We start from the raw sequence: 27,120 nt of genomic DNA on the forward strand, positions 1-27,120 counted from the left end.
TGTTGTTGTTTTGAGACAGGGTTTCTCTGTGTAGCCCTGGCTGTTCTGGAACTCACTCAGTAGACCAGGGTGGACTCCACTCAGAGAGCGCCTCCTGCTTCTACCTCCTGAGTGTTGCGATTAGAGGGTTTTTTTTTTTTGTTTTTTTTTTTTTTTGTTTTTAAATGATGGAAACAAAAATATGCCTAAAAGCAAAGCTTCTAGAAAAACCATTTGTTCTTTTCTGTCTTGTATCAGTCCTCAAACTTGAGCTTGGCCTCCCGCCTGGCCTAGCACTTACAGCTGTCATTCTTGTTGCCAAGTTCTGTCCACGGGATATCAACAGAGTACCTTGCGGGCACGAGGTGATTTCACACAGGACTTGTTTTTTAAAAGTATATATTATGTTTGTATATGAGTGCTCTATCTGCATGTATGCCAGCATGACAGACGAGGGCATCAGATCCTACTGTAGATGGTTATGAGCCACCATGTGGGTGCTGGGAATTGAACTCAGGACCTCTGGAAAAAAGCAACTAGTGGTCTGATTTGATTTTTTTTTTTTTTTTCGGAGCTGGGGACTGAACCCAGGGCATTGCGCTTGCTAGGCAAGCGCTCTACCACTGAGCTAAATCCCCAACCCAGGACTTGATTTTTTTATCTCTTTTTTCTTTTGTTTTTTGTTTGTTTTGTTTTGTTTTGTTTTCCTTGTCCATACATCCATGACTTTTTAGGGATAGTGCTCAATTTTATCCACCAAGGAAGGCATTGCTGTCAGGGCAGTCTGAGGTGCTGTCAACAGTATTCTTTATAATAACAGCTTTGAGTCTGGAGTAGTGTCCAGCCAGGACCACCTGTCACAGGTTTCATGAATTCACCCATTTTGACAGCAGTTAGCACTCAGCAAAAAAGGAAGGATGTCTTTAAAATACTCTAATTAACATTTTATTAGACATCTCTATATAGTCTAGGATAACCTGAAGCTGCTGTGTAGCAGAGATGGACCTTGAACTTTAAGATCCTCTTGCCAAGTGCTAGAATTACAGGTGTGCCACTGTGCCATAGAAAAACTGCTATAAGTTCAAGGTCATCCTGGGCTATGTAGTGAGTCCCAGACCAGCCTGGGATCTAGAATGGGGCCTTGACTCCCTCCCTCATCACCTTCCAAAAAGATGCACATGTGAAACCTTCACAGACAGGCAGAAATACCAAGCCACTTATCTGTTGTTGCAAACCACAGTTGTGCAGGGATTCATGTAGGAGTCTATAGCTGTAGATGACTGAGAATGAGTTACAGGGATTGTGGAATCATTCAAGCATCATTCTTATTGTAGTCTCCCACTGTACACAGCTACACATACTGTTCCCTCTGTAAACAAAAATGAATAAGGACATTTGAAAAGTCTGGGTGAGGAGTTAGGATGGCCAGAACCTACAGAGATTCATCTGCCTCTGCTGTCCTGAGTGCTGGGATTAAAGGAGTGCACCACCATGTCTGGCTTGGATTTTTTATGCTAGTTAACACTGTGGTACTTTTAGTATTTACCATTTTATTCTCCAGTACAGAATATGGAGCATTCTAGTGGTGAAGATTGTCTCTAGCAGTAATTATGTGTGGATGTAGGCTCTGACTTTGTAAGCTGCATATTCTAAGACTATGATATAGGGAAAAGTCTGTGATTAGAACTCAGCTGGTACAGTGGTATTTATCCACTGGTTGAAGGTTACCACCACAGGAAGTCTATTTAAGATGTTGGTAGATTTTGGGCAGGAGCTTTGGGGCTGTTGCTATAGTGCTTTTCTAGCTCAAAGTCTCATTACTGATTCCTAGCACTGCATAAACCAGGTATGGTGGTGCTCACCTAAAATCCCAGCACTCAGGAAGGAAAGGCAGATGAGAATTTCAGGGTTGGCTATCCGCTGTTACACAGTGAATTTGAGACTAACCTGAATTATATGAAACCTTGTTTCAAACAAACAAAACAAACGAGAAGTTGAAAGTGTGCCTATGGATGCTCAGAGGCCAGAAGAGGCTGTGGAGTCGTCCAGAGCTGGTTACAGGTGCTTTGGGGACACCCAGTTTGTTACATGGGTACTAGAACCTGAACTCCTGTCCTCATGAGGGCCCTGTAAACACCTTTCACAGCTGAGCCATCTCTCCAGCCTGCTCATGGCACGGTTAACAGATCGGACCCTTGCTTTGTTTAGTTCTTGGAACCTGGCTCAGAGCTACAGTTTATCTAGTCTATTAAAGAAGCAGACAGGATGACCTTGATTTTTATAGGCCTCCAGACTCAGGAGGTTTTCAGTTAATTTGCCACATTAGGTCATAAAAGAGCTCGTTAACCTTTATTTTTGACTTTGCATAGTCTCTGAATGGGTACACGCTTGTTCGTTGCCTTGCTGGATTTTGACTTTGCATTAGAGTCTCTGCATGAGTACACACTTGTCCATTGCCTTGCTAGATGAGTACACACTTGTCCGCTGCCTTGCTAGATTTTGACTTTGCATTAGAATCTCTGCATGAGTACACAGTTGTTCATTGCCTTGCTGGATTTTGACTTTGCATTAGAGTCTCTGCATGAGTACACACTTGTCCGTTGCCTTGCTAGATGAGTACACACTTGTCCGCTGCCTTGCTAGATTTTGACTTTGCATTAGAGTCTCTGCATGAGTACACACTTGTCCGTTGCCTTGCTGGATGAGCACACGCTTGTCCGCTGCCTTGCTGGACTCTGACCAGTTTCTTTCCTGCAGCTCTTCCACCTCTGTCCAGGTCACACTCACACCAATCAGAGGTTAGCACATCCGCAGTGGCTTTTAAAAAGTCTTAGTTTTATTATTTTTAAGTGTATGTGTGTGGTTTGTATGTGGGTGTGCACATGAGGGCAGGTGCTTACAGGGACTAAAGATGTTGGGTCTCTCTAGAGCCAGAGAGTTTCAGGTAGCTGTGAGCTGCCTGCTGTGGTACTGGGAACTGAACTCTGGGCCTCTGAAAGAGCAGTGCATGCTTGTAACCCCCGAGCCATTTCTCCAGCCCCATCCTCAGTGTGCTTAACTCAGTTTGCTCTCTCAGATCCTTTTCGTTCATATTTCATGTGCAAACCTCTAATTGGTTTAAACTGTTTTGTTCTCTATGCTACAGTGGAGGTCCTAGAGCAGCCTGTTCCAGTCAGTTCTCTCCTTCCACTTTGTGGTACCCAGACGTGAACTCAGGTCATCAGGCTTGCATTTTGTGCTTTTACCTGCTGATGATATTCCACTGTTCCCAGTTTGCTCTGTGCAGAATGGCCTACAGCTGAGGCTGGCCTTGAATTTCCTGCCTCTGTCTCCTTAGTTCTGGGATAACAGTCTTGTATTGCCATGCTTAACTCCCTCATTTACATCCTTTTGGGATATACCTTGAAATGGAATACATTAATTTAGCTTTTTTCCCTCTATGATGTGTGCTAGCACATGTGTGCTAGGCAAGTGTTTTAAACCATCGAGCTACATCTATAACCTGATAATTCTTTTAACCTTTTGAATAATAACCTTACGTTTTTGAGATGGAGTCTCACTATGTAGCCCTTACTGGTCTGGAACCCACTACATAGACCAGTCTGGTCTCAAATTTGCAGAGATCTCCCTGGTCTGCCTCCCTGCCACTCATGCTGCGCACGCACACAGCATGAAGATAGCAGCAAGCTGAGGCTAAGTAGGAGGCAGCCAGCTAGATACTGTGTTAGCATCTGAGTTGTGAATGCTGTGCTGCTGCTAGAAAGGAGGGGAGGCTTCCCAGGAGCTCTACAAGCCCACTTTGAGTTGGTATTCGCCCAACATGTGGAGTGTTTGTCCTGGACATACCTGTGAGGTCAGTAGGTCTGTCCACAGAGATGCCACTGCCCAGCTCTTAATAAGCAAAGGGATGATGTTGCTGTGATGTCCTTGACTAGTCACATACCTTTAGACCATACATTTAAATTATATTTACATATAATAATATTTTTTGTATTTATATTATATTCTGACTACAGTTTCCCCTCTTTTCCTCCCAGGCCCCCCCCTCCTCCCCCCCGGGCTTCCTTTCAGAAAAGGGCTGGCCTCCATGGATATTAACTAGCCATGGCAGGTCAAGTTGCAGTGAGACTAGGCATTTCCTTTTCTATTAAGGCTAGATGAGGCAACCCAGTAGGAGGAAAGGATCTCAAGGGTGGGCAACAGAGTCAGAGACAGCTCCTGTGCCTACTGTTCTGAGTCCCACAAGAAGACCAAGCTACACAACCATATACATACATACATACATACATACATACATACATACATACATACATACATACAAACAAACAGCCTTGTTAGTCCCATGCAGGCTCCCTGATTGGCAGTTCAGTCATTGTGAACCCCTATGGGCTCAGATTGGTTGATTCTGTGGGTTTTCTTGTGGTGTCCTTGACCCCACTGGCTCCAACAATCTTTCTTCCCCCTCTTCTCGGGATTCTCAAAGCTCTGCCTAATGTTTGGCTTTGGGTCTCTGAGTCTGTTTCCATCAGTTCCTGGGTGAAGCCTCTTGGATGACAATTTAGACCATACATACATCTGTTATTCTGACTTGGAGAAGACTATATGCAGCACCCCTCCTTACTGCTGCAGGTCGGCTCAGGAATATTCCTGTGCTTTACATGGCGTGCCACGTGCCAGCTGATGGCTCTTACCTACACATGGAGTTTGTGCTGTAGTAAGTCTTATGGTGAACCCACTTTCTGAAGTGTGTGTGTGTGTGTGTGTGTGTGTGTGTGTGTGTGTGTGTGTGGTTTTATGACCAGGTGATTTGCTCCTTAACTGTTGTGAAATGGAAAATAATTTAGAGTAAGTGTGTCTGCCTAAGGCGATAAGCTTGTTTAAAGGGTTAGCTTAGCTTGATGGCTTGTGCAGAGCTTTCAGATCTCTCTTCAGGGTTAGGGGGCCAAAGCAGCTTGAGAGGTGAGGGCCCCGCAGGCAGGCAGGCAGGCAGGCAGGCAGGCAGGCAGGCAGGCAGGCAGGCATGCATTAGCAGGTCTCTTTGGCTACAGAGCACTGACTGCCATGTATTCTGGATGGTGGTGTGTGCCACACTTATCAAGTGCAATAGCTGCTCTCCCTGTGTGTGTAGCTGCATGTCTGGATGGAGGCCTGCGCCTTCTTTGAGACTTTTACTACAGTCTGTTACTGTGCTAACCAGGTCTCTACCTTCCTCACCTAGATTAGATGTAAACCTTTCATTGACCTTTCTGCAGGTGACAAGGCTCTTGATGGCTACAGTAAGAAGAAGTATGTCTGCAAGTTACTCTTCATCTTTCTCCTTGGTCATGACATTGACTTTGGACACATGGAAGCTGTGAATCTTCTGAGCTCAAACAGATACACGGAAAAGCAGATCGTGAGTATGGTTGAGGGGCAGGGCCATGTGCCCGTGTGCAGTTTGCAGACTCCTTCTTCTCTCTGTCCCATATTGGGTACCAACCATCTGTGCATCTGGCCTGTGTTACTGGCTGGCGCTGGTTTCTTGTAGCCACGGCCATCCTAACATACTTCTTTGCTTCTAAGGACCAGTTGTGCCCAGGATAGACTTTGATGGGGTGGCCTTCTTTCCACTGATGCTTTCTGCTGGCTTAGGCAGGTAGAGTCTCTGTGCTCACACACCTGTGTCTGTTGCCTACAGCCTCGGTGCCTTCTTGTCACAGGGCCATGTTAGTGAGTACCATGTCAGCAGTGACTTTACTCCATGGCCTTTTGCATGACCACTTGAAAAAGGATCTGTGCCCACAGGGGCAAGCAATAAAGCCAGAGAAGGTGCGGTCTCTCTCTGCAGGCTGCTCAGACTTGCTTAGGTTTGGAGTTTCAGCTCTGTCTGCATTCTATTATAGTAAGGCTGTTTGTGTATTAATAACAGATTTCTCTTTTGGTTAAAAATTTAACTCACAGGGGTTGGGGATTTAGCTCAGTGGTAGAGCACTTGCCTAGCAAGCACAAGGCCCTGGGTTCAGTCCCCAGCTCCGAAAAAAAGAAAAAAAAATTAACTCACAGAAATTAAAAAATAAGCCAATTATCTTAGGGTTTTTTGTTAAGAAAATTAGCCCTTTCTATTTTCAGGCTCCACATCCTCACCTTGTAAGTGATAGAATGGGGATATGAGACTGAACAGGTAGTGAGGAGTGGATAGCAGTAAGCTAGGCTTTCGGACAGGTCGCGTGGTGCCAGGCTTGGTTCTGGCTGTGACAGCCCTCTCCCATCCTGACATGAAGACGGTGTGGTATCTGAACACAGATGTGTGAGCTACCAAGAAGGAAATGAGATTTGGGGAAGGACTGAGTGGTCTGGTTTCCTTATGCCTCTGACTTTGTACATATTTTAGTGCATCAGTGCATTTAGTGCATCAGGGCTGGATGGTACAAAAGTGGTGTTCACTGGTACACTGTCCAAACAGGGGCTGTCTTAAGGGGTGAGTCTCTGTGGCACTCATTGAAATGGTACCAGAGGCTTTCCTGGCTTGCTTCTCTGTACACTGTATGTTAGCCATCTTGTCATACGCTTTTTGTCTCTGCTTTCTGGAAATACAGGGCTACCTTTTCATCTCTGTATTGGTGAATTCAAATAGTGAACTGATCCGGTTGATTAACAATGCCATCAAGAATGACCTGGCCAGCCGCAATCCTACATTTATGGGTCTGGCCCTGCACTGCATCGCCAATGTGGGTAGCCGTGAGATGGCAGAGGCCTTCGCTGGAGAGATCCCCAAGATCCTGGTGGCAGGGTATGTATCTGGGAGCTATACGTGGGCAGCACGTGCTTCTTCTAAACACAGTCCACTGTGTATAACGAGGGGTGCCAGGAAGCCCTACTATAGAGCTCAGAGTCATAGATTCTCTCCGTAAGATCACTAATCATAGAAGAAAACCCTTAGCCTGCCAGCCTAGAAAGGACTACAGGGAGAAAGAAACAATGTTGTTTGGTATAACTCCGAGTCTAATCCCTGCGCAGAAGCAGTGGAGCAAAGGACAAGCCTTTGTGTATTGAGGATTCTACATCATCTCTCTCCTCAGTTCATTTGGAAAGCTGACCAGTGGTGTTGAGAGTCATTCTGGAAGAGTTCGGAGCAGCCCTGGGCTGTTTCAGGCCTCGGGATTGGCAGAGGCAGGGCCAGCTGGGTCATGTGCTTATGCTGTTGTGTAGTCAGTCTACAGACATAGTGGCTACGTTCATCATGGTCCAGGAGACAGGATAGGACAGTTGTTAGTGAACTGGGAGCAATGGCTGCAGCCCTCTGTTACTGTGAAGCTGGAATATAGGTAGGTCAGAGCTAGCCTACATTCTCTACCCAGTCAGCTTTCTGGGGGCCTGGGTGGGGCTGACATGGAACAAAGACTTAGTGAGTTTACCATTTTCATAGTGGAGTGCCTACCCCTGTCCTCTAGTAGGCAGAGGCCAAAAATGCTACAAGTGTCCTCTGCATGGCACAGGCACAAAGCAGAGAACACTTCAGTCTCTGTCGCTGTGCTGTGGTACAGGAGCTTTAAGCCAGCCCTGGCACCTCAATCTTGAGCAATGTGAAGCACAGGCAGGTAGAGGAACCAGGCTCGGGAGAACTGTCCGGTGGAAACAGGTTCAGAAATGTGGATGTGGGGCACAGGATATTGATGAAGAGAAGCATTGCAGAGCTGAGTGGCAATGGGAAATTCAAAGGCTTATGATTGTAGACTGTCAGCAGAAATCATGGAGAATACTGGGTATTTGAGGTAGGAGATCACAGTGGCTGTTGGTTGGGGTAGAGGAAGGGCTAGAGTTCAGACCAGAGAGGAAGGAAGTTGGGCAGGATGCAAGTGTGAGCTGCTAGCAAGGCCTCCCTGGCCATCTTCCCCAGCAGTCACTGTGAAGTCTTGTGGCTGGGCACCTGAGTGTTGCCTGCTATGCCCCATCAGGGATCCTGGCTCAGATGTCTTTGTTACATTGCTGCCTTCTGGCACTGCCACAGGGCTGGTCTAATGGAGCAAGTACAGACAGGGTGATCCTTGAAAAACATTGGAGGAACAGGAATATTTCCTGAGATACACAAGGGTACATGAGAGTGACCACAAGGCCCAACGCTGAGTAAAGGTTCTTTAGCAGGAGACAGGTGGTGTCTCCCAGTTAGAACATGTTGGGCTGTAGGGATAGTTCATGGGCAAAGCTTACCATGGCACCCTGTAAGCAAGTGATGGGACTCAACTGAGCACAGGTGATTCTGTGAGTGGTGTCTGAGCATCACGGTTGTAAGGTGCTGGTCAGTGTGGCTCCTGAGATGGGGGCCAGTGGCTGTAGATGGTGAAGTAGTCTTGTCAGAATTAGGATGTGAGGCTGGAGAGGGTAGTTACATTGGTGCCTTTCTCAGTAGAGGATCAGGATCAGAAAGAATACCTTTGACAGCTGGGAGCTGCTCTGGGCCCTGTGGGTTTATGAGGGTGCTGTTTGTCCTTGCCTCTGGGCTAGCAATTGTTTGCTCCTTTTCTCTGAGTTGCCTGTTAACATCAGTCTGGAAACAAGAGGAGATGGCCTCCTGGTTCAGCATCCTGGTCAACAGGCCCTTCTGTTTCTTATTACCACAGCTATAGTTCCCATCTTAATGCCTTGGGGATTCCAGCTGGTTCTCCACAACCCCCAATCCCCTCCTGACACAAGGTTTCACTATGGAGCTTTGACTGTCCCTAGAACTGTGAAGTTCATGGTGGCCTTAGAGTCACACAGATCGCCTGCCTCTGCCTCCTAACTTCTGGGATTAGGGCATACGCCACTATGCCTGGCTTTCCAACTGGTTCCCATGGAAAGGACGGCCTCCTCCAACTAACATCTTTTGATCAACCTGTTTTTTTCCTCCACTGTTTGTTTCTTTGACTGTTTTTGGGACAGGGTCTCAGTCTGTCGTCCCATTTGCCCCCGGACTCACACGGAGATCATTCTGCCTCTGTCCCCTGAGTGCTAAGATTAAAGACATGTGTCATCATACCTGGCCTCTTTCCTACTTCTTGGCAGGGTCTGGTAGGGTGGAGGGGAGCCCCAGAGCTCCTCTGTCTTCAACAGCAGAAAACAGCTGTCTACCTGTTTGTTGTCTGCATCCATTTACAACTTTATTCTTTGGGCCTCTGGGTGGCCTTGGAAGGAGAAGAGAGAGGACAGCACTTCCTGACACCAGTGCTGCCTCAGGCCCTCGCATGCACACTCTGGCTGGAAGGCAGCACGCATGTGAGGGGTGTGTGTGTGTGTGTGTGTGTGTGTGAAGGGAGGGAGTGCAGCTGCTGCATGTAGGTGTTGATGTGAAGTTGCAGGCTGGGCCAGGACACAACGGGCTTTTTAAAAAGACTGTAGTTAGATTTGGGCATTGTGACTTACACTTGAAATCTTAGCATTCAAGAGGTGGGACAGGAGAATGGCTTTGAGGTGAGTGTATGATACGTGATGAGAGCACCAAAATCCAAAACAAAAGAAAGGCAAGAGAAGAAACCACTCGTGCGTCAGGTCAGGCCTCCAGTCTGACCCTGCTGTAACGAACGGGGTGGGGTTGGAGTAGTCCTGTGATCCAGAGAACATCATCATTGACATGACTGGCCTCTACAGTCCGTTTTGTATATGAGAATTTACAAAATGGGGATGAAAATTTGATGCCTTTGGAAGCCAGAGTGCAAATAGTGCAGGCTTTTGCCTGTAGGTTGGTGTCGTGCCTGAAATGTGTCTTTCAGAGTGACCTATGCAGGCCTAGCGTGTTGAGCCGTGTAGGCCTTCCTACCCACTGGTCTCCTGGTGAACTTCATGTGGTCCTCGCACAGCTCCATCCCCCTTGGCTTAGTTTGTGGTACCTTGAGAAGTCACCAGCCGCTCTCCTGAGTGACTGTCGATGTCTGTTTTCTAGAGATACCATGGACAGTGTGAAGCAGAGCGCAGCCCTGTGCTTGTTGCGCCTGTACAGGACGTCACCTGACCTAGTTCCTATGGGCGACTGGACATCCCGTGTGGTACACCTCCTCAATGACCAGCACTTGGTAAGTGTCTGAGTTTCGTTCCATTCTTAATCACCCTTTCAGTAGCCTTTCAGAAGAGCACTGTAAGGCGGTCCATTAAGAGTCTCAGAATGTGAAGGTGATGCACTGTCCCCTCTGCAGATTAAGCCCCGAGAGTCCATGTAGCAGGGAGACTCTCACTCAGTGCCTGTGCCCCCTATATACTGCTTGTGTGTGCTACGAGGGGTGTGTCCCACCTCTTGGCTAAATTCCAGTGTGCCAGTCTTACTGAATTACCCATTTTATAGAAGACTGGAAGGTCTGATTTGGTGAGCACGACTGCTCAGATGGGCGGGAAGCAGCTGTGAGCCGTGACCTCTGCTCCTTAGACTGTTGAACAAGTGAATCTGGTGACCTGGCTGGGGTCAGGCAAGTATGTTAGAGATTTACTCCCACCCCTGGGAAGATCTGCTGTGAAGGTTAAAGATTGTTAGATGCTCATTTAGGCAACAGTACCTGGGGCTTGCATTGGACATTTTAGTGTGGAGTGGCAGCCGTTCAAGCCATTCCTGTGTTGTGTCTTCTTGTGCTTGTTGAGATAGTTAGAGCAGCTCTTGAAGGGAGTGCAGAGAAGGTGGAAGGCCCTGGATGGGAGCCAGTAATGCTGCTTTGTGAGTGGTCCCTGAGCACGAAGACCCTGAAGTTTAAGTCAGAGGATGTTACTGGAGGCCATCAGCTATATCAGATAAATGCTAGTTCACCATTGATAGACTTTTTAAATTGTAACTAGTTAGAATTTCCCAGTTTTATAGCTGGAAAAAAAAATAAACCACAGTTCAAAGAGATTAAGATTCTCAGAGCCATACTGTGCCAGACTTAAACCAGGTTTTCAGAGGCTCTAAGAGTCAGGTGTCACACCAATGTGCAGGTGAACCAGCTGTGAGAAGCATTGAGCAGTGCTTTGTGTTCAGCTCCTCTGGTGGTGTGTCAGTCATCTTGCTGTGGCTTCAGATCATTTCCAGATAGCAAGGCTGGGTCTTTGGTGCCAGGACACTGCCTTTCTTTGGATGCTATGACCCCAGTTTCTTAGTTGCTTTTGGTTTTCACATTACATTATTTTGCTTGCATCTTGGCTCATGACAGAAACTTAACTCAAAGTAGGAAAGGTAAGGGCATCGTGTTCAGACTCACAGGCTTTCCTTAGTAGCCCAGCATGGTCTCCTTTTAGCTGCTTCAAACCCATGTCCAGCTTTGCCAGTGTAGAAGGCCTGAGACACTACTCTCCTAGCCTCATGCTTAGGGACTCTTAAAATGTCAGATGTTTGCTTATAAGTGAGCTTGGTGGGCCAACGACCTGGGGGTGAGATCAGGAATACACAGAAGCCATAGGTAGAGGGATATACACATACATATACAGAGTCATAGGTGGAGGAAGGACCCAGCCCTGATGGGTCATAACAGGGGTTAGGTGGAGCAGATGGCCTAGAGCTTTGAGGACTAAGCTGCTATCTGGGGAAGAGATTTGGAGAGGGAACAAAAGGCCAGAGTTGCCCCATGTCCACCTGGGGACACCTGAATCCATGTACTGTGTACCATAGCTTGCTTCCTGTGAGACCACAGAAGATGAGCAAACCATAGTTTGAAGGGATGCTAAGTCAGTGGCCAACAAGTATGTATTTGCACATAACTTGAGTAGCTGTGTTCTTGTGGATTTGGCCTATTCCAAATGTCAGGAATACAGCAGCTCCTGACTCCTATCCTAACCTTATGGAACTTACATTTGGTTTTGAACCAGCATCTTGCCATATAGCTAGGGCAAGCCTTGAAATAACATTTCTGCTTCTTCCTCTAAAATACTGCGATTACCAGATGTGCCATACTGCCAGGCTAGAGATTCCTTTACTCAACCAAATTCTTACAGGAGGCATGAACTGGAAACAGCTATTTGTTATCCTATGACGGTGGTAGGCCAAGCATGGTAGGCTTGTGGAGGCCGGCCATGCTGCACTGCTGTGTGAGCTGCTCCTGTCTGAGCCCAGGCAGTCGGTGGAGACAATGCAGGGAAGCAGGCTCCAGCCTTGGGTCCCATCCAAGTTAAGACACAGGAGGACTGTGAAAGTTCTGTCTCCCTCTGTAGTGGGCACAGTGATTAAAGGCACATAGAGTAGATGGGGACAGTGGTATAGGTGACAGACAGAAAATAAGGCCCCCAAACTTCCCAGTTGCTGCCTGCTTCACCTGCAAATATCTAGGCCAAGCTGGACTAGTTTCGAGAGACAAGCTAGACCCAGGAAGAACCAGTATGTCCTACCTTGGTTTTGCAAACCTCATGGGTCGGTCAGGGCAGGCCTGGGGACCAGGTGGCCATGTCCCATAGGGTGCACTTTATACGCACTGTCATCTGTGATGCCTGTCTTTCAGGGTGTAGTGACTGCCGCAACTAGCCTCATCACCACACTGGCCCAGAAGAATCCTGAGGAGTTCAAGACCTCTGTCTCTCTAGCTGTCTCTCGACTGAGCAGAGTAAGTCCATGGTGGGGGGAGACAGCAAGGTGGGTTTGATTTTCATTGATTGGCTGAATTATTACTTTACATTTAGAATGTAGGATATTTGGCCCACACTGTAAATTCCAGAATAAAAATTGTTCCTGCCTGGGGCTGGAGAGATGACTCAGGTTAAGAGCACTGGCTGCTCTTCCAGAGGTCCTGAGTTCAATTCCCAGCACCCACATGGTGGCTCACAACCACCTGTAATGGGATCTGGCACCATTAATTAACTCAATAAAATTAAAATTTGCCGTTGTCAGTCCTTGACATGTTTCTCTGTTAGTTGAGAAGCACCCTGCCCTATCCAGTGTACTCACTGAGGGGCAGTTGACACTGCCAAGTGTACCCTTGTCCCTTCTCCTAGCTGGTGTGCTCCCCACTCACCTTCACTGCAGCTAGGACTGGCCTGGCTTTGTGCCTTGGATTTTGTTAGCGTCTCTGTGTCGTGTTTATTTTGTGTGTGTGGACCCTTGACTTTTGTTTGGAGTAGCTGTTGCTGCCTTTCTGATCCTGCAGAAAAGTTGCTCTCCCGAAGGGATGCAGTGTAGTCATCCCTGTCCTCTCAAGCCTTTTGTTTCTTCCTCCTCGCAGACAATCATCAGTGACTGGCTCTGAGCGGCCCAGGGTGTCTCATAGGCTACATGTGTGTGAAATGTTGGTAGCAGTGGGCTGGCATGGCTTAGGCTGTAGGATTTTCAGTGGCTTCCACAGCAGTTGCTGTTACACCTGCAGCAGTGTGGCCCTGCTCTGGTCTTGCCTGGGTGAGTTGGCCTCTTGGACTTCGGTGTCATTGTGATGTGGCCTGGTGATCCGTTGAGCCTGGGAAGCATTCGTATGGATTGGCACTGTTGGCTGCATTCGATTGGAACAGACACTTTGCCAGCACTTACCCTTTGCTGTTCCTCAAAGGTAGTGGGTGTAATGGCCTTCCCTGATCTCTGTGTAGTTGGTGGACATGCTATTTGGCTTTCTTGCTGCTTTGAGACAGACTTTCACTGTGTAGCCCAGACTGGCCTTCAACTGACAGTCCTTCCTCCATGGTGTATTCCCAGTGCTGGCCATCACTGTTTTGCGGAGTCTTCTGGTCAGAGACTTAAGTTGCTGAGCCTCTGGGTTAGCATTGCTAAATCTTGCTATGAAGCCAGCTGCTCTGAGGCCACGTCTAAGTGGCACAACTGGCACTGTTCGGATGTGAGGAGCCAACACTGGACCAGACTGGAGAACCCTCTCCTGCTCTCCCTCACTGTTCTCTGAAGTTTTGCCAGTCTTGTGGTCTCACACAAGTCAGCTGTGTCTCTGTTCTCTATCCCCAAAGTCCTTTGCAAACAAGGTGACTCTGAAGGCTTTTGTAGCTTTGTAAAATTTAAGATTTTTAAGATACAGTACCAATTTAAAGGTCGTCTTCTTTAGACCAGCAGCTCTGTCTATGTTTAAAATGCTATTCTCAGTGACTGCTTAAAATTTTTACTTTTCTTGAGGTGCAGGGAATTGAATCTTCACTTCCTATGTGGTGGGTAAGCACTCCACTGCTGACCTCCGTAATGCGCCTACCATTTGGACTTTAACTGTTATATTGTTATCCTATTCCTCTAAATGAAAAACAACCTTTTTTTTTTTTTTTTTGGCCAGGTTTGGTGGCACCTGCTTTAATTTCAGAATTTGGGAGGTAGAGGCAGGTGGAATTCTATGAGTTCAAGGCCAGCCAGGGCTGTATACATAGTAAGACCCTGTCTCAGAAATAAAAAAATTTTTGTGTTGAGGATTACATATAATTTAAGATTTATTACTTTTTAAAATGTATAGTTCATTGGTGGTAAGTAGGTCCGTAAGTTGTGACTGTAGCTACAACTTTGTTTTTTAGTATGTATTTATCCATGCATACATGAGGAAGTCAGAGATCAGCTTGTAGGTGTCCATGAATTTAAACTCAGGTCATTAGGCTTAACTATAGGCACATTTACCCCTTGAGCCTTTTCTCTGGCTCTTTTATAGCTTGTAAACCTGAAACTGTCCTCATCAAACACTGATGATGTCCCACCTGTCCCGCACCAACCCCTGGCACCTTCTACCTGAGTGCCTCTGACTCTGACAGCACTGACTACCTTATACAAGCACAGTCACATAGCATGATTTCATCTGGCATAATTAATGCCTTTAGGGTCCACCCGTGTTCTTAGACTTCTCAGTATCTTTCCTCCTAGGGCTAAATAATCTTTATTAAGATTTATTTATTACTACTCGTGTGTGTGTGTGTGTGTGTGCGCGCGCGTGTGCGCGTACACACACACATACACACATTTATATGTACACATGCTCATAGAGGCCAGAGAGAGAGATGGGTCCCTAGTAGCCATAATTATAGGCAGTTATGAGCCACCAAACTTGGGTGATGGGAACTGAACTCAGGTCCTCTGGAATAGCAGTATGTCTTTTTAATCACTAAACCATCTATCTCTTCAGCTCTGAGAGATGAATAATTGTCTCATATGTATTTTGCTAACTCCTCAGCCTTGGGCTACTTCCATATTTTGGTTGTTATGGATGGTGCTGTTGAAAATGTGGCTATGTAAATGTCTCCTTTAGATGCCTCTTTGTCTTTTGGGAGTAGAATTGCTGGATTAGATGCTAATTTTATTTTTGTAAAGGAACTGACATACTGTTTGCACAGCACCCTTGCTATTTACATTTCCGTCAACAGTACACAAAGGATCTGCTTTTTCCACATCTTTACCAGTGTCTCACTGGGTATATCATGACCCACGGAGGCCAGACAACAACTTTAGCAGTTGGTTCTCTTCCATTTTTTTTAAAAGGACTTATTTTTATTTTACCTATGTGTCTGCCAGCATGTGTGTATGTACATCTCAGCATAGAGGAGAGGCATCAGCGTCCCTGGAATTACAGATAGTTGTGAGCTGCCTGGAGCTGGGCTTGAGGCTTCTAGAAGAGCAGCACAGCTCTTGAACACTGAACCATCTCTTGAGCTCCTCCCATCTCTACATGGGTTCCAGGGGTTGATCTCGGTTGTTAGGCTTGTGGGGCATTTTGCCCACCCATCCAGCCTCCCTTTTTTTGAGACAAGGTTTTGCTCTGTACCCTAGGCTGGAGTTGAGATCCTCTTCCGCTTCCCAAGTATCAGGATTATAGGTGTGCACCGCCATGCTAGTGTGCAGGCAGGCTTGATTTTGTTGCTGGTTTTCCTCACAGGTGTAGGGGGGTCCTGCAATCTTGATCTGCATTTTCCTAGTGATGAAGTTGGGCATCTTTCCATTGTTCATCCACCATGCACTCATCATCTGCACACGTGGCAAGGCCCACTTTTTTTGTTGCCTTTCCTCCCTGGGAGGCAGTGTTGGGATTGAACCCAGGCCTGTGTCTAGGCCCCTAGTGCCCACTCTATCTGAGATGCGTGCTATCGACTGCACTAAGACCTGCAAAGTTTTCACTTTTTATTTTCTTGGACTTTATTGTGCTGTCCTACTTTGTTTCTGTTTATGCCTTCTTGTTGTCTTTCTCCATAAACATTTAGAGTCTCCCTTGCCTTTTTCTTGTAAATAAGTGCATTTGAAGCTGCAGGTTTCTCTCTGAGCATGGTATAGCTGGAAAGCACACACAGGAAAGACACATCATTTGGGCCTGCCTCTGCATTTCCCAGAGAGGATGTGGACCTTGTTTTTGCCTGGCTTGGCTGCTTGCTGTCCACTTACTCTGTCTAGTTCTCTTCTGACTCTGCTGCCTGTGGCAGGGATGTCTACAACCTGAGTCCAGGCTAGTCTCATCAGGATGAGCTTTCTAGAATGTGCTCACTTATGGCTGGGGGTTTACAGAGGTACACATTTAGGGAGGGAGCAATCCTGAGTCCCTCTGATAAGACACAAGCTGCCAGGCATGGTGAGACAGGCCTTTAATTCTAGCACTTGGGAGATAGAGGCAGGTGGATCTCTGTGAGATTGAAGCTAGTCAGGTCTACAGAGTGAGTTCCAGGACAGCTGGAACTGTAGCACAGAGAATCCTGTCTCAAAAAATAGAACTAAACTAAAAGAGGTGAAGAAGACGCAGGGCTGGGTGCTGATGAGACAGCTTAGCAGCTGTGGCCATAGCTAGCCTGGGGCCATATTGGATTAGGAGGTAGAGGTTGTAAGTGGGGCAGAGCTGCCTGGCTCCACTTACTCAGCATGGCTTGGCCGGGCCTTTGGGGTGTAGGTCAGAACGTTTGTTTTCCAGCTCATGAGGAAAAGATTGATTCCTTCTTTAGATGTCAGTGTCTAGTACTAAGGGATGGTTGCTGTGTGTCTGTTGCTTAGAAGCAGCCTTGGTCGTCTCTTCCTCAGGGCACCATAGCCCTTGCTGGCAGCATTTGGATATGTCCCTGAAGGGCATGCATAGTCCCTTTTAGTGTGAGCTGATGTGGCCATGCCAGCTTCTCTTCGAGGGGAGATAGGAAACAGTATTGGATATACCTAATACTAAAAATAATTGTTTTCATGGTACGGCCCAGGGAGCCAGTGTGATCTTCTGTGGGTCCCTGTGGAGTCCTCTGAGGACAGCCTCTTACTCACCTGTCTTACAGATTGTGACGTCCGCGTCAACAGATCTTCAGGATTATACTTACTACTTTGTCCCGGCTCCTTGGCTGTCAGTCAAACTTCTGAGACTGCTGCAGTGCTACCCACCCCCAGGTAATGTTCCCCGCAGTCCTTCTAGGTGTTCTTGCAGCACCTCCCACAAGTGATAGTCCCATACCCGCTTCCTCCGTGCTCCCTGAGCACCTACTCCATGGTCACAGATTCAGTTCACCCGAGATTCTTCATAAGTGAGAATTTATTTCTGTAGTTGGTTAGTTTTTGTCTATTATGTTTAAAGATTTATTAGGAGGTGTTTCAGAGAGAGGTCAAGTTAGTGATATGTTGGCATGGTGGACTTAAGGACCTGAGTTCAATCTAAAGCACCAACATGAAAACCCAGGCATAGTGATGAATTCTCCAGTACAGAGAGGCAGACACGGAGGGTCCAGTGTAAGCTACTACAAGTCTCCTGTCCCAGTCAGAGACACTCTCAGAAATGTGGGTGTGGGCGGCTCCTGAGGAATGGCACCCAAGGCTGACCTGTCTCTCACACATGCACACATGCACTTATGTCCACATGCAGCTACTTGAAGATCACACACAAAGTTCACTGGGTGTCTTGGTTCTGTTCTGTCCTCCTCCTCCTCTGTTTTAAAAAAAAATAAGTAAATAAATTTATTTATTTACAATAGTTTCTTATTGTACAGCCTAGACTGTCCTGGAATTCACTATAACCCTCCTGCCTCACCATCCCAAGTGCTGGGATAGCGGGCTCCCACCACTGTAACTGGGTTTTGTTTTAATAGCTTTTACCTTTCCCGTGTGTGTGTGCACACACAGCATGCATGTGGAGGTCAGAGGGCATCGTGTGGGAGTTGGTTCTTTCCTTCCATGTGTAGTTTCTGAGGATTGATCTCGGGTCATTATGCTTGATGGCTATGCCTTCCTTTATCCACTGAACCGTCTCACTGGCCCTTGTTTTGTTTTTAATGAGACAGGGTCTTACATACCTCAGTCTGGCCTTGAACTTACTGTATAGTAACTCCTATCCTCCTGCCTCTGCCTCCTAAGGGCTTTGATACAGGTGTGTACCACCATGGCTGGCTTTAGTTTTTTGCTCATCGTCTTTTCCTTTTGCTTTGAACCAAATTAAAAATTTTCTTTCTCTCTACATTGCTCTATGTTTTCTCTGTTTCTGGGGGTGATAAGGGAGAACCAAGCCTCCTTGTCTCTAAGCTCTTTGATGTTTTGCCCATAATTCTTGGGTTTTATGACTAACACATTCTAAGTGGAATGTGTAGTTACCATGGCTGCTCCATCCTGCTTCGTGTTTAAGACACTGGAACAGGGAGCTATCCCATGACAATGTACAAATGCGCCCAGTCATATCCGCAGCTAGGAATAATTGTCAAAGGCACCCACAGGACGAGCAGTTCATTGGCAGCCTATTGCCCAGGTGTGGGTCGGGCTGGTGGGATGAGTACCTAGGAGCCCAGCCAACAGTTGTGTCTTGCCCAGAAGACCCTGCGGTGCGTGGCCGCCTGACTGAGTGCTTGGAGACCATCCTGAATAAGGCCCAGGAGCCCCCCAAGTCCAAGAAAGTCCAGCATTCAAATGCCAAGAACGCTGTGCTGTTTGAGGCCATCAGCCTCATCATCCACCATGACAGGTGAGCCCCATTAGCAGCACATCCCTCTCAGAGACAGCAGGCAGAGGCTGGCACTAGGTGTCTGTTGCTGAAAGGTGGCCTGTTCTCTAGCCTTGGTCTGTGCTCCTCTCGCTTCTTGAGCTCATGTGCACTCTGGCCCCAGGACATTGCCACTAGATACTTTTATGGCTATGGCATCTTCCCTAGAGCTGCCTCTTGCTTCTGAGTATTCCAAGAGGCTTCTCTGAGGGGAAGGGATACCTGCGTGACTTGTGCTCAGAGAGGCAATACGCCAGTATTCTAGGGTCTCCTAGGACAATGATAGTGATGACTCCCAGCTTCTGGGTGGGTCACAGGCAGTGTGCCCTTATGTGTGCCTATGGCACTGCTCTCTGGCTCTCTGCCAGAGGCACGAGGCTCAGGAGCAGGGTGAAGCCGACAGAACTCTTGCCTTTTTGGAACCAGCTGTTTTTGCTACATCATTTAGATATATGTTGCTGTGACAAAAGCAGTCTGTCAAACTAGAGCAGGGTTGATAATGAACTGTTAAAAACGAAACTTGTGGTGTGAGGGAGAGCTTACTGGAATTTCGATGGTTTAGCCTGTGTTCCACATTCATAGCCCTTGTCACTACTGTTTGCCCTAGCCTGGTCCAGTTTCCTACACAGCCTTGCTCCAGGCTGGCTGCTACCCAATTCACTTTCCTTGACACAATAAGAAAGTGAAGGCTTAGCCTACCAGAGCTTTCCAGAGTCTACTGTGGAGTAGAGGAGATCCTGCAGATACATTAGAGTCACCCCTTCTTCACTGCAGCTGCTCCTCACTGCGCCCCTCTTTACAGCACCTCTTCCTGTGTCACTTCACGCTGCACTTCTTACTGTCCCACCTCCTCACTGCGCGTCCTCACTGCATGTACCCTTTACTGAGTCTTTTCCTTCCTGGACCTGTCTCACTACTTCTGTCCTTATGTACCGCCTCCTCCAGCACCTCCTGCTCTCCCTCCTCCTCACCACCCTACTACCTTCTCCTCATCGTGCCTCTCCTCCCTGCATCCGTCCTTACCTTGTCCTCTTTTGTAGCTCACAGCCCTTCCTGAGCCCCTCCTTACCATGTCCTCTGCTCCTTGCAGTGAGCCCAACCTCCTGGTCCGTGCCTGCAACCAGCTGGGCCAGTTCCTGCAGCATCGGGAGACAAACCTGCGCTACCTGGCTCTGGAGAGCATGTGCACACTGGCCAGCTCTGAGTTCTCTCACGAGGCTGTCAAGACCCACATCGAGACTGTCATCAATGCCTTGAAGGTGTGTTCCTTGTTGATCATGTGGAGGCCAGAAGGCTAGGAGGTGCCTGCGTCACCTCAAGATAAATCCCTTCACGCTGTTTGAGTCCTATAGTCTGGGTCCTGTGACTTGCTGGCATTTGGGGTGAACGCGGCAGTTGGGTGAGAAAGCTGTCCATCTTCCTGCAGTGCAGCACTGCTGTTCTCAGGCTTAGCACCTGGGAAGAGCTCCGGCTGAGCTCCTTCAGCTGAGCGTCCCTGACAGCTGAGCCCATCCCACGGGATGATTTCATGTGACATCTGCTTGGATGGAGTCCACATAGTGTAGTTCAGTAAACAAAGTTTTCTTTGACAGAAAGATGAAATATTTTGTTTTGTCTCCAGGACTGTTCACCTCTTACAAAACAAAATTCCTTGTCAAGGATTTTAGATTCTTTTAAGGATTAGAATTCCGGAATTTAAAGCAGAGGTTACCTGTTCTCTTACCTCCTCCCGAGTGTGAGAGTGACCCTGCTAGCGTGTTCCTCTGGTATGGCACACACTGCCCACTGTGCCTGCCTGTTAGCTTACATGTTACACGTTAGTTCATTAGTGAACCATACTTGTAAGACCCTTCATTTGGTGAGTTTTAGGCTGTAGTGAAGCAGGTCTGGCCCTGGTCTGTATTTTTGTGTAAATCAACAGGCATTTTGGTGTCTTTCTTGAAGGAGGCTGTGTTCTTCCTAGTCCTGGTTGGGTGTCTGCTCCAGTTGCTCTCTTCCATCACAACTCTTATCCTAAACCTCTCATCTTAAGCACACCTATGTCAGGTGCCCTCTGTCCTGCACTGGGGCCCTGCAGTGTTCACCACTGTAGGGGCTGCAGATAGCGGCTCCATGCTTCTCAAGCACTGTGTGTGGTGTCTCTCCTATGCCTCCTGGAGAGGGGCTCAAGAACCTGCCTTAGAACCAGCTCCCAGGCAACTCGGAAGGTGCTGGCCTGTGCCCACACAATGGAGGCCTTAGTGACCTGTTCATTAGGCCTGAGTGTGGTCCTCAGAAGAGCTGGTTAGGGAGGAGGGAGAGTGGACAAACAGAGCTAGAACTGGTTTGCTCTGATTGGACTAAAGCATGAGGGGACAGGACAATGTGTTGTGTGTGGGTTCCAAGTGGCCTAAGCTGTTGGGTCCCATATATAGATAGTGAGGGGGCCCAGTAAGGGGTCTGGGGATAGAGCAGCACCCTGCCTGATGGGGACAGTGCTGTGGGGTTCCCCAACACAGCTCCTATGGAACAAACAGATGCTAGACTCATGGACGCATATAGCAGTGGTTAGCCACTGTCCACCGACCTGTGCTTCGTAGGAGTCCTGACTGTCTTTTTTCTCAGACGGAACGAGATGTGAGTGTGCGGCAGCGGGCAGTGGACCTGCTCTACGCCATGTGCGACCGAAGCAACGCCCAGCAGATTGTGGCTGAGATGCTGAGCTACCTAGAAACAGCTGACTACTCCATCCGGGAGGAAATTGTGAGTCCTATAACCTGAGGGGCTGTTAAAGCTGCATTCTGGTGGGTGGTTGCTGGGTGGTTTTCAGTGCCTGGCAGGCTTGCATGAGTGTCTGTAGACACTAGATAAAAGATTCCGTGGCATCAGCTTTCTTGTCTAGCCTTCCAGTGTAGACATCTGGCAGTGCAGGGTGTGGCCATCTGTGCCAGGCAATGAGCTAATATTCATTCTCCAAGATACTCTTATATTTTGAACATGAAGATGCTGCTGGTTAGGTTTTCTTGGTGTCATCTGGCATATTAGAGGTTAATGTTTAAGCTGTCATCAGCACTGAGCAGTGTTGGTTTCGAGCGGACTCTGGTCAGTCTGAGTGTCATGCACACCTAACCATTGTTGTAGTCCAGCAAATTGCTTACATGAAACCACTGTGTCTTAGGGAGGAAGGAGGCAAGTGCATGACCACAGACGAGAGGCTCTGGCTTGCCTCACCTGGTATAACACTGGTCTCTCGATGGTGTCTCTGGACCTAGAGTGACAGGCAGTGTGGCACTGGCTGGATTGCTTCACAGGCCCTGCAGCAAGGGTCTGATGGGGAAGGGCTAAGGGCTAGGCGCACACATTGAGTTGTTTCATGACCATGTCTTGCTCCAGGAAAGGCCTGAGATAATTAGAGGTCAGGAAGGCTTCTTGGAGGTGGTAACTAGCTGAGCTATTGACTAGGGCTAGAAGGAGGGGCCACATGGGATTGAAAGCTGCTGCCTCACTCATAGCAGGTGCTGAGTGCGGGGCCCTGGCTACCTAACGAAATCCTGGAGTTTTTTGTTTTGTTGTTCTAGTCTATATTTGTGTGCAGTGTATGGCTTCTGGCATGTGTGTGGACTTATTTTTCCTCCTACATGGGTTCCGGGGACTAAGGTCATCAGACGAGGCAGCAAACATTGTCCCCTGCTGAACCATCTTGCTGTTCTCCTTGAGATGATTTTAAAAGATTACAGTTTTAGAGTTTCTGACTCAAGATTGTGCCTGTGTGGCCAGATACATTGCATGTGACAATAGCAGGGAACAAATGGTGAAGCAGACTGCTCACCCTGTGTCCAGGAGGCAGAGTCCAAGTGAGACCACAGTCCACAGCCCCCTTCAGGGTCTCCTTTCCAGTGACAGCAGGCTCTCCACTGATCCCCTCCTTCAAAGTCACCTCCACCTACTGCGCTGCTCTGGAATTCACGCTTCTAACACTTGGAACATTAGAAAAGTCAAGGTTTGGCTGAGGCAGGCAGTGTGGGCACAGGGGCATTGTGTGTGGGGAAGGGTTGGCCTTGTTTGAGATGTGGCTGGACATGTGGCTTGTAGCTTTGGCCAGGCTCACCCTCACTGGATTGCTCTTGGTGTTTTCAGCAGAGGTGGCAGTGGCATCTGTCAGTGCAGTGTGTTGGTTTGCCCTCTAACCCTTTTTCTTTTCTATTGAAATCAACTTTTTCCCCCACATGATAGAATTTGTTCATGTTTTCTCCCACTCCTGTTCCTCCCAGACCCTTCCCACCTCCCTACTTATCCAAGTATGTTTTGTTTTTTTCCACCTTTTTTATCTTTTATTTTTGAGTTTATAATTACATTTTTTCCTTTCCTCCTCAGCCTGCCCACATACCCCTCCCCATTCTTCAAATTAACCGCCTCTTTTTTTTATTAATTGCTAATGCATTTATATGTGTATATAGATCCATAACCTTTCTAAATAAATCCTGTTAAGTCCATATCATGTTGCTTGTATGTTTTCAGGGCTGCCCCTTCTGCACTGAACAGCAGATTGGTGTGCTCCTCCTGGGGAGGACTGCCTCTCCCACTCCCAGCTCCTCCTGGGGAGGACTGCCTCTCCCACTCCCAGCTCCTCCCGGGGAGGACTGCCTCTCCCACTCCCAGCTCCTCCCGGGGAGGACTGCCTCTCCCACTCCCAGCTCCTCCCGGGGAGGACTGCCTCTCCCACTCCCAGCTCCTCCTGGGGAGGACTGCCTCTCCCACTCCCAGCTCCTCCTGGGGAGGTTGCCTCCCCCATTTCCAGTTTTCCTCAGTTGCCTATAGTTCTTTGTGTAGGGTTGAGACCTTGCGGGCTTTTCTTGTCCTGTTTGTTATGTCTTTAGTGCCAGCCTTGTTCAGCTCACATTTGGGTGGTCTTGGTGAGATGTGATGGGGCAGCTTCTGACATTCCTGGGAGACAAACTCCGGATCCTCTGGCTCTCACCATCTTTTCTCTCCTGCAGTGCCCTCTTGAGTCAGCAGGACTGAAGCTTCTAGTTAGGTATCAGCTCGACTTCTCTGTGTTGGAGGAGATGTGTGGACGTTGTCTTCAGCAGTAGGGCCTTACCGTCAGTTGTAGAGAGCAACCAGTAGATATTTGGGGGCTTCCCTTTGGCCAACGGCTCAACAGGATGTAACCCATTTCTGGCACTTGATGGCACAGGATGTCTAGTTGGAGTACTGTCTCCTCTGTTACTTGGGGACTTCATTTAGATTCCTTTTATATGTTGTATTTTCACAAGTGTCTACAGTTATATTTCAGTATGCTTTCTCAAATGCCCTTTAGTGTTAGTTGTCCCTCCCCCTATTTCTTCCTGTACCCTTCCTTCCACCCCTGTCCTGTTTAATTAGCCCTACTTCATTGTCCTCTGTATCTCTTCAAACACTATACTCTTTCCTTTCCGTGGACCCCTGCCTCTCCCTGGTCCTTTGGTGTGATTCAGTGCCAACCTCTGCCAGTATGTGGATTGTGGCCTGCCTGTTGCATGCTGAAGGCTTAAAACTAACGTCCGCATACAAGTGAGAGCCTGGGTTTCTTTTGGGGTCTGGGTTACTTGACTCAGGATGATTTTTTTTTTCTAGCTCCATCCATTTACCCATAAATTCATAGTTTCATTTTTTTTTTACCAGCTGAATAATACTCCATTGTGTATAAATGTACCACCTTTTCTTTATGCATTCATCAGTTGATGGGCATCTAGGTTGTTCCCAATTCCAGGCTATTCTGAACAGAGCTGCAGTGGACACGAATGAGCTTGTATCTTTAGTAGTAGGACATAGGATCCTTTGGCTATGTACTCAAGGGTGGTATAGCTCGACCTTTTTCTTTTTTTGAGATGCACCTTCTCTGGGTAGCCATGGCTGTCCTGAAACTTGATGTAAACCAGGCTGTCCTCAAACGCACAGAGACCTACTGTGTGCCTCCTGAGAGCCGGAATTCAAGGTTTACACCACTATGCCTAGGTTGCATAACTGGATCCTGAGGTAGAACTACTTATTTCTGGTTTCTTGAGGTTCTGAGGAATTGCCACATTGATTTCCTTAGTGGCAGCATAAGTTTGTACCTTGTCAGCCTGAATAAGTGGTCCCCTTTCCCTGAGTCCTTGCGAGCTGAGCTGCCCTTTGTTTTATTGATTGTGACACTGTGACACTGTGACTGAGGTAGATTAAATCTCAAAGTACTTCTAATTTTCGTTTCCTGGGTGGCTAAAGACGCTTCTTCAGGTATCTCTCAACCGTTTGTAATCCTCTTTTGAGAACTTTTTCCCCCTATTTTTAAATTGGGTTGTGCGTGTGTGCGTGTGCGTGTGTGTGTGTGTGTGTGTGTGTGTGTGTTGTTGTCATTTAGATATTTTAGACACACACATTTCCATTCTGTAGGCTTACTTTGCTGGTAATTGATGGTGCCCTTTCTATATAGAAGCTTTTAAGCTTCAAGAGGCTCTGCTTATTAATTATTGCTTTTAGTGCCCATGCATTTAATTGGACGCTTGCCTACAGTTTGAAAGGATTAGTCCATGAGCATCATGGGGGAGAGTGTGGTGGCAGGCAGGGATAGTCACGGAGAGCTCACATGACCTGCAAGTTGTGGGCAGACTGGACCTGGCATCGGCTTTTAAAACTTCAAAGCCCACCAGAAGCAATGCCCCTCCTCCAACAAGGCCACACCCACTCCAGGGCTTTCCCAAACAGTTTAAGTGGAGACCAAATGTTCAAACATAAGAGCTTATGGAGACCATACATGGGCTCATTCAAACCACCGTACTCTAAGTGTCATGGAGTCAGGGAGGTAAGGTGGTGCAGGACTGGGGTGTGGCCGGCCTCGGCAGATGTCTGGAGTGTCAGCTTCTTGTCTCAGGTGCAGCTGCTGTGCTCAGTTGCAGTACTCCTGTGTGCCTGAAGCTTTTCTCTCCGGAGTCTGTGTCTCTCACTCTGGACTGTGGCTTCTGAAAGCCTCCTGTTTACCCTAAACTTTAGGTCTTTCTGCAGCCTGGCATGGGCTTGTGTGGCAACCCGTTCTCTATGTCCTGCGTAGCATCTGCCTGAGGGCCCTGTCTTCCCCGCAGGTGCTGAAGGTGGCCATCCTTGCTGAGAAGTATGCAGTGGACTACACTTGGTATGTGGACACCATCCTCAACCTCATCCGCATTGCAGGCGACTATGTGAGCGAAGAGGTGTGGTACCGCGTCATCCAGATTGTCATCAATCGCGATGATGTGCAGGGTTATGCTGCCAAGACGGTGTTTGAGGTATGGTGGGGGAGGGTGGGACTGTCACGGGGGACAGGTGCCTTGAGGGAACAGACGGGTCTCGGGTGTGGTTGCCTCACCCCCTGCAGTTCTGCCCTTTTTTGCACTAATGCCCTCCACCAAGCTGTAGGTTCCTCTCAGTTTAATCTTCAAAACCATACTAGGGCTGAGGCAATTGGGCTGTTAGTGGCCTACTCGCTGTCCTGTGCATAAGGGAAGTCACGTCTGCTTTATCTCAGGAGACTCTAGGGACAGCCATGGACCTTGCTGCTGGGCCCGTTTGCTGTTGGCACTGCAGCAAGCTGTAGGAAGCCAGTGTCTGCCAAGGCTTTAGGGGAGGCTCTCACTGACATAAAAGACACCTTGTAAGGAAGGCCCAGCTGCCTTTGCTGTGGCTTCACTTTGTGTCAGCTGTGGCCCAGCTCCTGATGTTCCCCCTTTTGCAGGCATTGCAGGCTCCAGCATGTCATGAGAACTTGGTCAAAGTGGGCGGCTACATCCTGGGCGAGTTTGGAAACTTGATAGCGGGAGACCCACGATCCAGGTAAAAGACCCCAGGGAACCAGGGGTATGTACTGCACTGGACTGCCCCACTCTCCACACTGCTTTGGCAGCCTGAGGGAGGCGGAGTCCCCTACACTGGGAGCTGGCAGTGTGTCCTCAAGGAGGCACTGCTTTACATACGGTCCCCGTGAGAGGTGCAGGCTGAGCGCAAGGCAGCACATGGGACAGATGAGATAGTGTGACTCCCCATCTGTGCTCTCTGCCCCTCTTAAGCCCTCTGATCCAGTTCAACCTGCTCCACTCCAAGTTCCACTTGTGCAGCGTCCCCACTCGGGCACTCCTGCTGTCCACCTACATCAAGTTCGTGAACCTCTTTCCAGAGGTAAAGGCTACCATTCAGGACGTGCTGCGCAGTGACAGCCAACTGAAGAACGCAGATGTGGAGCTGCAGCAGCGGGCTGTGGAGTACCTGCGACTGAGTACTGTTGCCAGCACTGATATCCTGGTGCGCTCCTGGCTGGGCTGTTTGGGACTGGGCCACTGGGCTGGTGCTGTGTGTCAGGATGGCCACACCAACCTCTAATCCCTCCAAC

General features: G+C 48.1%; 1 protein-coding gene and 1 long non-coding RNA gene across 4 annotated transcripts in view; one reads left to right on the top strand and one right to left on the bottom strand.

Annotated features, from left to right (window-relative positions):
- Positions 1–27,120, top strand: part of Ap2a2 (adaptor related protein complex 2 subunit alpha 2) — a 73,291-nt gene that overhangs the window by 34,961 nt on the left and 11,210 nt on the right. The window contains exons 3-13 of one of the 2 annotated variants that reach the window (XM_008760010.4): positions 5,232–5,374; positions 6,555–6,748; positions 9,875–10,004; positions 12,384–12,485; positions 17,080–17,188; positions 18,596–18,743; positions 19,852–20,020; positions 21,366–21,503; positions 25,841–26,023; positions 26,470–26,567; positions 26,801–27,032. In XM_008760010.4, the coding sequence (XP_008758232.1) occupies positions 5,232–5,374; positions 6,555–6,748; positions 9,875–10,004; positions 12,384–12,485; positions 17,080–17,188; positions 18,596–18,743; positions 19,852–20,020; positions 21,366–21,503; positions 25,841–26,023; positions 26,470–26,567; positions 26,801–27,032 (1,646 nt within the window). Of the gene's footprint in view, positions 1–5,231; positions 5,375–6,554; positions 6,749–9,874; positions 10,005–12,383; positions 12,486–17,079; positions 17,189–18,592; positions 18,744–19,851; positions 20,021–21,365; positions 21,504–25,840; positions 26,024–26,469; positions 26,568–26,800; positions 27,033–27,120 lie in introns of both variants that reach the window. The other variant, NM_031008.2, reaches the window with a different exon arrangement.
- Positions 17,313–19,966, bottom strand: LOC120097363 (uncharacterized). Of its 2 annotated transcripts, none has more exons than XR_005494659.2 (2): positions 19,831–19,966; positions 17,313–17,720 (listed from the first exon to the last, which is right to left on the bottom strand). It is a non-coding gene; the product is annotated as an uncharacterized LOC120097363 (long non-coding RNA). The 2 variants fall into 2 exon arrangements; XR_005494660.2 differs by lacking the exon at positions 19,831–19,966 and adding an exon at positions 17,888–18,596.

Source organism: Rattus norvegicus, chromosome 1 (genome assembly GCF_036323735.1).
Source record: "Rattus norvegicus strain BN/NHsdMcwi chromosome 1, GRCr8, whole genome shotgun sequence".
Taxonomy (NCBI): domain Eukaryota; kingdom Metazoa; phylum Chordata; class Mammalia; order Rodentia; family Muridae; genus Rattus; species Rattus norvegicus.